The sequence below is a fragment of the Brassica napus genome, chromosome C6 (assembly GCF_020379485.1).
Source record: "Brassica napus cultivar Da-Ae chromosome C6, Da-Ae, whole genome shotgun sequence".
In the NCBI taxonomy this organism is placed as follows: Eukaryota; Viridiplantae; Streptophyta; class Magnoliopsida; order Brassicales; family Brassicaceae; genus Brassica; species Brassica napus.
The window spans coordinates 17,374,776-17,386,580 of record NC_063449.1 but is presented as its reverse complement, the minus strand read 5'-3'; the positions used below and the strand labels follow the sequence as shown (position 1 = coordinate 17,386,580).

Here is an 11,805-nt window from a genome sequence, read left to right as displayed (position 1 = left end):
TCTAGGACTTTATTTATGTTATCCTCGATGTTATCTGTTTTCTATCGTATAGCTTAAGTATTCGTAGACCTTAAGTATTCGTATACCTTAAGTATTCGTCAATGTTATCTGTTTTCTCTCGTAGACCTAAAGTATTCGTCAATGTTATATGTTTTCTCTCGTATACCTTCAGTATTCGTATACCGTTTAATCAATGAAAAGTGAGTAAAGATAAATATTAATGGAATTATGAAGAGATGTCAATTGGGCCTAATATGGTCAGACCATTTGGGGTTGGTCTTGGTTAACCCATGGTCATTAAGCCCATTTGACATCCCTAGTTATGAATGTTGAGTAATAAAAGTGAGTAATTAATGGAATTATTCGTAGACCTTAAGTCTACGAATACTGACGTATTCGAATACCGTCAGTATTCGTAGACTTTAAGTATTCGTAGACCTTAAGTATTCGAATACCGTCAGTATTCGTAGACCTTAAGTATTCGAATACCGTCAGTATTCGTACACCGTCAGTATTTGTATACCGTCAGTATTCGAATACCGTTAGTATTCGTTTACCGTCAGTATTCGTTTACCGTCAGTATTCGTATACCGTTTTCTCTCGTATACCTTCAGTATTCGTATACCGTTTAACCAATGAAAAGTGAGTAAAGATAAATATTAATGGAATTATGAATATAGATGTCAATTGGGCCTAATATGGTCAGACCATTTGGGGTTGGTCTTGGTTAACCCATGGTCATTAAGCCCATTTGACATCCCTAGTTATGAATGTTGAGTAATAAAAGTGAGTAATTAATGGAATTATTCGTAGACCTTAAGTATTCGAATACTGTCAGTATTCGTAGACCTTGAGTATTCGAATACCGTCAGTATTCGTATACCGTCAGTATTCGTATACCGTCAGTATTCGTATAATTAGCAATTCCTAATTTTACCAATATTAAACATGCAATAATAAACAGAAATCATAAATTTTATTATAAAATATAATAAAGAGTTCAAAAAAAAAAGAGTTCAACATAATTACAAAAAACAATAAAATTCAAAATATTTAATAATATTAAAAGAGGAGGAGGTTCCTAGTCGGAGTCGGAGGTGCTGGAGTCGGTGCCGGAGCTGTCTGGGTAGTTGTCCATCCTGAACTGCCCAGAACCCAATGTGTCGTCGGTCCAGTCGGAAGCGTCGTCATCCATGTCCGTGTCCATCTGCATCCACTCCAGTAGTCACCTTCTTCATCGTCCTTTAACCCCGTCTCTCCTTCGCCGGGGTATCCATAACCCTCATCCTCCGGGTCACCTTTTTTCTCCGCCTTACGAGCACGTTTGCTACTGCGGTGATCGGGGCTTGTGCGGCGGCGTTTGCCAGGCTGGATGGAGGTGTTTCCTTTAACCCCTCCTCGACTTCCTTCGCATCCTCGAACAGGGCCTCGAGTGTGGCGAACTCCTCAATTTCCAGACCGTCGCGGATCTCTTCCTTCAAACCGGCCTTGGCCAACAGGATCAACTGCTGCTCGGTGCGTTCGCCGACTATAGGCAAACTGTAAAAGAATCGTTTGTATTTTGCGACGGTCATTTTGCCCTGGCTGATATCAGACACCATTTTTGGAATGAAAGAGTTTTGCAGAGAAAGAGGTTTGCAGAGAATGTGTTTAGAAAGATGAAAAAGATATTAAATGACAAAAGAGTAGTATATATATTACGAAAATAATTAGTTAATTTTTTGGTAACAGACGCGGCGTTCCATTATTACTCCTCGGTTTAAACCATGCGAATTAAATCGTTGCGACTCCTCGGTAGAATTAAATCTCCGACTGATTTGACCATATGAAATGAAGTAGGAAACTTTCTTGTCGTAGACAGAGTTCACTTAAATTTATTTTCGTGTTAAAACCATTAGTGTACGCGTGTTCGTACACCAACGAAGAGAGAGATGAGAATACCTTAAGTTCATACATTAATTAGTACAAATATGTATAAAGAAGATGTCTTTTCCGTGTCAGAAGGTAGCCCTAGTTTCAAACTACGTTATGAAGCTTACGTAACCGAGGGGGTATAATGATGACTTCGTACACCTTCACCGAGGGTGTATAATGATGACTTTTGTACACATTATGAAACTACATTAATTCAAATGGGTTTGCTTCTTAATTGGATATGGATAGGCCCATTATGAGATAAACAGTTAAAATTTGATAGAAGAGTACAAATTAACCTTAATATAAAATTACATAACAGAGTACAAATTAACCTTAGAATCCATTAACCTTAACATAAAGAGTACAAATTTGATAGAAGAGTACGAAAATTACATAATAGATCCGACAAATGCTAAGATCAGCGATCCACCATAATTAATTGTTTAAGCTCTTTGATCTCCTCACGCATTTGCGCAAGTTCAAATTGCAGCTCACGGCGGAGCGGCACCTCCTCAGCATAGTGACTTCTCAAGCAATCCAGCTCTTCCTCGAGGGCGGTAAGGCAGTCATGACGGATGTGCAAACCATCGTTCTACAAGAAAATATATTAGATTTGTTAGCTAAAAACAATACCAATTCCGTTAACAATGGAGGCAAATTTAAGTATTGTGAACTCCAATATTACCTTAAAATCTTTGCATACGTAATAGTTTCTTCCTCTGTCATCAGCTTCCACGGTGATAGCTCCACCGCAGATACACTTCGTTGGAATTTTGTAATTGGCATAGACACAATTGCTCACCCAGTCATACTCCCTTTTGTGATGCTTCATCTCTTTATAGTAAGGATCCGTCATATTGTGGTACTGGTGAGTGTGGTGAAGAGAGATTGTTGAGTGTTGTGAAGAGAGTTGTTGGGTGTTCTGAATTCTACTTAAATAGTGCAAGATTGTAACGGCTATATTTTACTTCAAAAGCATTTCTAACGGCAAGTTGCTTCAAAAGCATTTCTACTTAAATAGTAGAATATAATATTGAGAGGGAGATATTCACCATTTTTTTTTTCAAACGTGTTTATTGGTTCATAGAATTTTAGTAGAATCATAAAAAAAATGACACATTACAAAAAACCACATCAAGAGTTCATTACTCATCCGATTTATTACATTACAAAATAAAGAGTTACTTGAATATGATCACCAACCCAAGTAAAACTAATATAATAACCATTCCACCAACAAAGTATTCGAAGCCATTGGTTAACCTTGTTCTGTTTTCAGCTAACTCAGACATTATCTTCTCTAGCCTAACCAGCTTCTGCTCAGTCTCATTCTGGAGATCCTTAAACTTGTTAAGTTGTGGGTCATAGTCATTCCAAAAGGTAAGATAATCTACCTTTTCAGACAATTGAAGTGTGTGCGTATCCCTGGCTCTCATCTCCTCCATAACCACTTATCTTTAGCAACACATATTTGATTTGCTCTATCAGACACAATAGATAAATCGGAGCCATCTTCTACGATCTCTGTCAGCTTCTCAAAAAACCAACTCCAAGACTCGTTTGTTTCATTGTCTACAACAGCAAACGCTATAGGGAATACCTGAAAAATTGGCATCTTGCCCACTTGCAGTTAGTAAACACCCTTTGTACTTCCCAAACATATGAGTACCATCCACCACAATAACCTTCCGTAGATGCTTCCACCCGTCAATGCAAGCTTTCAGCGCCATGAACGCGTACTTAAACCTTGTCTGAACCTTATCATCTTTTTCAGTTTTGATATTAGTAATGGACCCAGGATTTGCATACTTTACAACATAAAAATATTTCGGCAGGAGCTTGTAAGAGCTCTCTTCTGTTCCTTGTGCAGCCACAGTTGCTAACTCTTTTGCTTTCCAACATTTCCAATATGTGGCTGTAAACAAGAACTCACTCCGGAGCATCTCGGGTAATTCAGATGCGCGCGGTCCAGCTTGGAGCCTTTCATACTTCGATCTCATTAGTGCAGCTATTACTTTCGACGTCGCATGTTTCTTATATTGCGCTTTAGCATCAGATGTGCAGACATGCTTCAGTTGCGCCTTCCTCACCTGATATGTCGAAGATTCCCCCAATTGCTTAGCCATAACATAAAATTTGCAGTTTTTTTCAATGCATTTCGCTGCGACGTAGTTAAACGCATGTTTGTGGAACTTGAACCTGAACACCTGCTTTAAGGCATAAATGTGCAAACTGATCTTGAATTCTTGCTTGCTACTGAATAGCTTCCCAGTGTACATATCAGCATCTGCTAGAGTGAAGTCAATATCATAGACGGTATAATCGTTAACTGCTTCGTTGTTAGACGAAGCTTCTACATCCTCAAATCCATATAGCTCAACGGCTCTAAAGGATTTCATGAGTGATTCGTCATCAGCCTTATCTTTTTCACGACGTCTTCTTGCGTGTTCCTCACGGCTTTGAGACTGAGGTACCGGTTTGATAAAGTCTTCATCCTCGTCTTCTCCAACCAGGGTTTCATGTGTCTGACCACCCGAAACACACTGAGGTACCGGTTCGACAAAGTCGTCATCCTCGTCTTCTCCATAAGATGTATCATGTGTCGATCTAGACGAAACACATTGAGGGACATGCCCAACGAAATCATCACTGTCGTCAACTTCCCGAGTATGCATGTTGAACGGCTTTGGAGGAGTCTGGAGAACCAACATTTGGGAGTTGTTGTCCAAACTTGGGTCCTCTTCTTGATTTAGATCTGAATGATTCTCAGTGTCGGCCACTTGATCACTTGACTTGACACCTAAATTGTTACTTGCTTCTTCAATATTCTCCATCGAAATCCTAGATGAACCTATGTAATCTCTACCCTCATCTACATAATCTTCAAAAGTTGATGGTGGGTTTGCGGTACGCTGTTTGTTTGTAGATGAACCACTGCCTTTGTTTGAAGAAGGATTAGTTCGTCCACTCCTCGTTTTAGTCACCACCTCACCACGTACACCTCCATATGTTACGTTCGTTCGACCACCACCACCTACCCCTCCATCCTCATCCTTATCATCGTCCCATTCGCAATTTCGTCCAACAAAATCATGCCATAAATTGTAATCATAATCCTCATCGTCGGCATCTTAGCCTTCCCCTAACGCAGCATCTTCAGTCGTCTCCACTTTATTCTGAACTTCACATGCAGTTCCATCCACTTCACGCATCCCAAAACCATTTGAGGCATAAACTGCTTCAATTTCCGCAACTCCCATCAGAATTATTTCATCTTCGGTCAAATCAGTCTCACCGTCATTAACTTCATTCCGGGTGTGCACATCAGCAGACGTACTCCCAACTTGCATTTCGTTGTTGCTGGCAACTTCTTTGGACTTCAAAGGATTCCCCATTGGCCTCAGAAAATGGATTTTCCCATATATTTCCTCTTTGAATGTGACAAATACGTTGATGTACTTGTCCACCTTACGTGCCGAAGTAAACAAGTCGAAATCCTTATCTTTGGAAATTTGAACAGGAGCTTATCTTTCACCAACAGCACAAGATCTGTGTTCACCAAGCCAATATGACATCTCAACGGCAACAGACATTCCAACTAGACCGTATGACTCAATAATGGTCCGCTTCAAGTCTTCAACAGAAGTTATCAACTTCGCATAGACAGCCCTCCCCATACGGTCGCTATCAAGTTTAAAATCCCAGTCACCAGTGTCGTACATAATCCACCGTCCAGAGATTACAACGATGTATGAATCGTGAACACCTACGAAAAATAAAACATAAATTTATTTAAAAATTCAATGTGCTAATCAGAAGCAATAAATATAGTTTCGCACAAAAAAACACCTGAATTCCGAACACCCTCAAATCTGTAATAAATGATTTCATCAATAACTATAATGTCATAAATGCAATGGTGTACGGCTTATATATGATTTACCTTCGATGCTAGAAACAGAACACCCACCATCCGCCATACCCTTTCCTCCCTCACCATATCGGATGCAGCTCATGCCTCTGTGTGTAAAATTCGCTGCCTCAAGTTTCCTTGTTCGGTAGCCTTTTTTACTCCTCAACAAGGAGACATGCAAAGAGATAGGGTTCGTACGTTTTTGTATTAAATAATTAATAGTTGCCCTGTTTTTAATTAATAAATTAAAGTAAAACACATGTTTTCCAAAGTCACCAGTCATTAATGGCCATTCGTCCACCTTGGAGCCGTTGTTTCCCGCGAGAAATCATCACATATAAGGTCTTCAAGTTTTGGGGTCAAATAGCCCAAAAACGAAGTCCAATACCATGTTTCCTTCTGAAATTAAAATAATATAATATTCAATTCGTCTCTTACACGCACATCCGGCGCGCGTGTGTCGGTATTCCTGAGGCAAGTTTTTCTGGGCAAAAGACAGCCTGGTCCCACGAATTTCAGCTCAAGATTGTGGGGCAAAAAGGTTAAAACTGTCCACTTTTTCTTTTCTCTCCTACTAGATTGCCCAACAACCTAATTAAAACATGGGCTTGCCCAAATTTCTAATTCAAGCTTAAAAGTTGCCCAATCTTCTAATTTTCCCAAGTTTGAAACTCAAGTTTGGGTGATGAAATGCATGATTAAATTTGAACAATTATAAATATTTTTCAAGACAAACAGTTCGGAATTGGTAAACATAGTATCTACACTAGAGCCTAGAGTACTGATGTACCTTCAGGTCCAAATAGAAGATTTGATAAGATACAAAAGTTTCTATAGTGTATTCAAGATTACCAAGGTACCACGCATGACAAATTCAATAACACATAAACTTGTCAAGAGTGCAAGAATTCAACCAATACATGTTATCCAATCAAATTTTTTTAATTTGACACGTCTTAAAAGAGAATTTTCCTTTAAAAAAATGGATAATAAAAACCGTAAGCAATCCGAACAAGAAAGCATACAAGAATGAAAAGCCCTAGATAAAGCAAATTAGCCTGTACATTTGTTCAGTTTCACATAAGCCAAGAAACCAAATAAAAAAGAGTGACACCATTAACACACATTAATATCTGCACAAACAAAAAAGAGTACAAATTTACAGAATCCTTTTTGGAGCTGAAAACCAGCCCAAACTATTGTTTTCTTCCCTTCTCTTCTTGTTAAGTTTCTTTTTTATATAAATATATATATATATAGATTTAAAAAGCCATTCTTTCTTCCTATTAAACAGTTGTCTTCTCCGTGACCAATGCCTCTGCTTTACAGATTGGGCAAACGTTCTTCACAACCAGCCATTTCTCCAAGCATCCTGCATGATACTCGTGCCCACAATCCAAAGTCGCTATCTTCTCTTCGTTCTTGAAACTCTCCTGTAATACAAATTGAGATCAGATCATTCTTTAGAGCTTTGAAATACAAGCATGTCCAACCTTTTCATAATCTTTGATCTTTGGATATATTTTTGTTACCTGACATATGGTGCAAGGTTCTGTTTCTCTATCTTTAGTTTTCGAAGAGGACGACGAGGACTCTGCTGCAAGGTTGATTACAGAACATGTTCTTGTTTTCAGATGGTTCTTAACGTCTTCCTCAGGCAAACCAGTGTTCACGGTTCCAATTCGCTCGCTCAACGCAAGTAGCTCCTGTTCAAACCCCCACGGTTGTTCAAATCAGTTTCAACAAAATCCTAACTATGATAAATAAAAAGACAAGCTACATGCCTAACTCTGATAAGAACATAGGTAAAGAGTAATGATTGAGTCACCTCATAAGACATTTCCTCGATGTCCAAACGCATATCTCGATGATGATCAATGTGGTTATTTCCAGAGCCACCACCAAGAAAGTCTCCAAACTCCAATATCGCAACTTCCTGAACACACATTGAGAGGAACCAAACAGAATCTTGAGCAACGATGAAAGCATAGGGAAAGGACAAAATGAGGAACGAAAGTAACATACATCATCAGGCATCATTCTAAAGCGAGGAACTCCTCCACGGTGTTGTCTAAGAGCTGCTAAAGGTACAGAATCATCTCTCTGGTATATCCGAAACCCTGTTGGTTGAACTGGACCCATCTCTGAACCCGAGGGACCACCTCTATTGATTGTGTTCTGAGGAGGAGCAAAGTTCCCAGGAGGAAATCCATACGATGGTGAAGAAGAAGCCATGGGAGGGTACAATGTGGCGCTCTGGCCTCTCACTCCTTGTACATGAGGAGGAGGAGGAGGAGGAGGTGGAGGGTGATGATAATAATGGTCCCTCGGAGGATACATGAACGCTGTAGGGTTTCTACCACTAGACTCTATGGAGCCAGCTACAAAAGATAGATGATAAATATTACAAAATTTCAAAGCTTTTAAAAAAGAAATAATGGGTCGGTAGGTACCATGCATGTAAGGTGGGTGGGGCCAAAACGATGGTGAACCATCAGGTCTGCCATGGTGTTGTTCGTACCAGATTGAGCCAGGAGGTGGGAAAGGATGATGACCAGGATAGCTCCCTTGAATGAAGCTATTAGGAGCATGAGGAGGAGGAGGAGGAGGAGGAGGTGGGAGAACAGGGTTCATCGGTCTGCTCCTTGGGCCTCCAAAAGGAGCTATTGTCTCAGGTGTATTGTTGAATGGAGCTGCTAAAGTACTCAGAGACTGATGATTCATCACTGGTATTCCTTCGGCGTTCTTTCTCTTATACGCCCCTCTTGTATGATCCATAAACTGATCAGAACTTACTCCAACTACACCTTGACTGCTTGAGGATGGACCCTGAAATGCCATATAGGGAACATAGTAATTCGGAGGAGGAGCAGGCTGATGGAGTTGGTGGTGATGATGGTACTGAGGAAGACCATAGAACATGTCATAGGAGGTTGGGTCTTGAAGAGAACGAGCTTCTAAATTAGGAAAGCTTGCAGCCATTGCAGGTAGGTTATTATTATTGTTATCAGGTTGTTGTTGTTGTTGTGGGGGAAAGCTGCTCAGAAGGATGCAAGGACCTGGTTGGATAGAGGATTGAGAATGGTGGTGCTGCTGCTGCTGCTGCGCCATTTCTAAATCGACTGTTCTATTTCTTTGTCCCATTTCGCTTGCTGCATAAGCCCTCTGACAGGTTTTGAGTCACATAATAAAGAAACATCAGCAACAAAGTATAAACTGAACATTTTTTTAAAAGAAAATTCAATGGAACCAATCAATGCAACATTATTACACATAATCAATGTCACTCTACGTAATCTGCTTATGTCAACTTCTGAAAGGTTTTGAGTTATAAAGAAAAACCATCAGCAATCTATTACAATCACAACAAAGTTTAAACTGAGTAAGAAACTGAACTTTGTTAAATTTAATGGAACCAATCAATGCAACATTATTACACATAATCAATGTCACTATTTGTAAGCTGCATATATGTCAACTTCTGATACTGGGAATGAACTAACGAAATTAAAACACACAAAGCACATGTTTTTGGAAGATTGCACTGTGCATTCTCAAACTCATGATAACAAGGTAAAGCCAAGATCATTCTCAGGAAATATAAATTTAGCTTATGAACAATTCTACAACAAAGAAAAAAAATCAAAACTTTCATACATGAAAAAAAAGGGATGAAACAAACCCACCATGCCTAACCAAAATCAAAACTATCATCTAATGCAAGAAGGAAGAAAAAAAAACAAAGTCTCAGCAACCATAATGATGACACATGAAAGTATAAACTGAGTAAGAGAATGAGCTTTTTTTAATATCAATTAATGCAGCATCATGACACCTTCTCAACGGCTGATACTTAAAACTAAGTTATACTATTACATGTTTGTAAGCTAAGCTGCATATGTCAACTTGTGATTTTGGGAGTGAAGTAAGGAAATCAAATCACACAAAGCACATGTTCTCGGAAGATTGCATTGTGCATTCTTAAACTCATGATGACAGGGTAAAAAGCCAATATCATTTTCATGAAGAAATTCTACAACTAGCCAAGAAAAACCAAAACTTTCTCCTTGATAGGTTTTGAGTTATATATAAAAGAAAGCAAGAGTTTTGAGTTATATAAAACAAAGTCTCAGCAACCATAATGATGACACAATAAAGTATAAACTGAGTATGAAATCGAAATCGATATTTTTATATCAACTAATGCAACAATCATTACACCTTTACTTAAAACTAAGCTATATTACAAGTTTGTAAGCTAAGCTGCATATGTCAACTTGTGATTTTGGGAGTGAAGTAACGAAATCAAAACATATAAAAGCAACATGTTCACAACAGATTGCATTGTGACAGGGTAAGGGGAGCCAAGATCATCATTTTCATGAAAGGAAACAACAAACTTAGCTGTAGAACTAAAATAAAAAATGAGAAAGTAAGAACAATTCTAGAACTACCAAAAAGAAAATAAAGATAAAAACTTTCATACAAATAAACAAAAAGCCCATCAAATCAGAACTAGAAGGAAGGAAAAATCAGACCTTTGAGAGCATAAAAGGAGAAAGCTTTGGAGATGTCGAAGGGCAGCAACGAGCTAGACAAGACAAAAAGACTTGTAAATTATATCGAAAGAATCCGAAGACTCCCTGCAAACATGCAGATAAGGTTATGAACAATCTTCGATGGTTAAAATCGCAAAATCAACAAACCCACAACAATGCAATTTCTTCTCATAAAGTTCATCATCATCAACATAAAACAAAAAAACCCACAAAAACAAAATAATGATTCGAAGCCTCGGAGAATTACAAGAGAAAAAGGGCTTCGGGAGCCGATTAAACGTGATGATTACCTGATTATGAAGGTTTAATCAGGGAGAGAGAGAGAGAGAGATCAGAAGCAGAGAGGAAGAAGAGGTGAGGAGAAGGAGAAAGAGAAAGAGAAAGAGAAAGAGAAAGAGAGAGAGAGAGAGGGACGTCGGTTTCTTGATTCTAACCCTTTCTTCTCGCACGCTGACGGAACAACAAGCTTTTTATTTATTTTTCTCATTTATCCTTTTTTTCTCTTTAGTTTCCTATATTTTCATTGGTTTCTCATTTTTGCTGCATTTTTTAAATTCTAATTAATTAAAAAAAATAGACAGTGCCCTAATTGTAGACCTAAACGTCGCCGTTAAATACAACTTTAGCCTTTGCATAACTGATAAACCCACTTTTATTTATTATACTATAATTTTTTACTCATATTTTTATATTACCAAAAACACATTCATTATAATGTAAAACATTAATATTTCAAATATGAATAAATATACAATATTAATCTCTTAAATACAGAGAGTAGTACTCTGTATAGTTATTTATTACTACCAACTTTAATTATTACAAACTTTTAATCTCAGATTTTTTTTTGGTCTTCATCATAGCTGATTGCTGAGGCATGCCAACCATGAATTAAACTTCATTTATTAATCAAGTTTTTAAAAATAATTATAGAGGATTTTATTGTATCTTCATTAAATGATCCAAATTGACATGATTTATTAAATCTGATTACTTTATCAAAAATGGTTATTCTGGTTTTTGTTACAAGTTTGTTAAGAATATATAACTGAATATTTATTTATCTCTGCATATTAGATAGATTTTGAGAAAAGTTATTGAATTGTTTGGTTTTCTTAACGCAAAGCTTTAAGGAAATGTCGCCCCAATGCATGTGATTTCTTTGCTGAACCAGGTTGATACCTAATTATGCCCAAACTGTTATAAAAAATAATGAAAAATTATATCTTTATTCATAACATAGAGGTTCCTTATATAGAAGATTACACCGTTATAGATAAATGAAAAAATTACAAATCATAATCTCTTGGTTATGAGTCATCCACAATCTGGTTCATAACACTCCCCCTTAGATGTCATAACCATTTAGAGCTTGTAATGTGCTTTAATGTTGCCTCATTAAAACCTTACCAGGAA

At 37.8% G+C, this 11,805-nt stretch overlaps 2 protein-coding genes across 5 annotated transcripts; both read right to left on the bottom strand.

The window, feature by feature from the left end:
- Positions 1–3,482: 3,482 nt before the first annotated feature.
- Positions 3,483–4,751, bottom strand: LOC125588382. The gene has a single exon (XM_048759700.1). It carries the CDS (start codon positions 4,749–4,751, stop codon positions 3,483–3,485), a length of 1,269 nt encoding a protein of 422 aa, XP_048615657.1.
- A 2,187-nt stretch (positions 4,752–6,938) lies between these two features.
- On the bottom strand, positions 6,939–10,881 carry LOC106411495 (probable E3 ubiquitin-protein ligase ZFP1). Of its 4 annotated transcripts, none has more exons than XM_013852269.3 (7): positions 10,680–10,881; positions 10,369–10,473; positions 8,284–8,995; positions 7,856–8,199; positions 7,659–7,766; positions 7,363–7,536; positions 6,939–7,263 (listed from the first exon to the last, which is right to left on the bottom strand). In XM_013852269.3, exons 2-7 carry the CDS (start codon positions 10,378–10,380, stop codon positions 7,117–7,119), a joined length of 1,497 nt encoding a protein of 498 aa, XP_013707723.2. In that variant the 5' UTR covers positions 10,381–10,473; positions 10,680–10,881; the 3' UTR covers positions 6,939–7,116. The 4 variants fall into 4 exon arrangements, with proteins under 4 accessions (XP_013707723.2, XP_013707722.2, XP_013707721.2 ...); XM_013852268.3 differs by having other exon boundaries at positions 7,856–8,211; positions 10,680–10,880; XM_013852267.3 differs by having other exon boundaries at positions 7,856–8,995.
- Positions 10,882–11,805: the final 924 nt, after the last annotated feature.

Coding starts and splice junctions, on each gene's coding strand:
- LOC125588382 (XM_048759700.1), bottom strand. CDS start 4,751: ATGGAGAATATTGAAGAAGCAAGTAACAATTTAGGTGTCAAGTCAAGT.
- LOC106411495 (XM_013852267.3), bottom strand. Junction 7,767..7,855: donor TTAGAATGATGCCTGATGAT/GTATGTTACTTT, acceptor ATGTGTGTTCAG/GAAGTTGCGATATTGGAGTT. Junction 7,264..7,362: donor AACCTTGCACCATATGTCAG/GTAACAAAAATA, acceptor TTTGTATTACAG/GAGAGTTTCAAGAACGAAGA.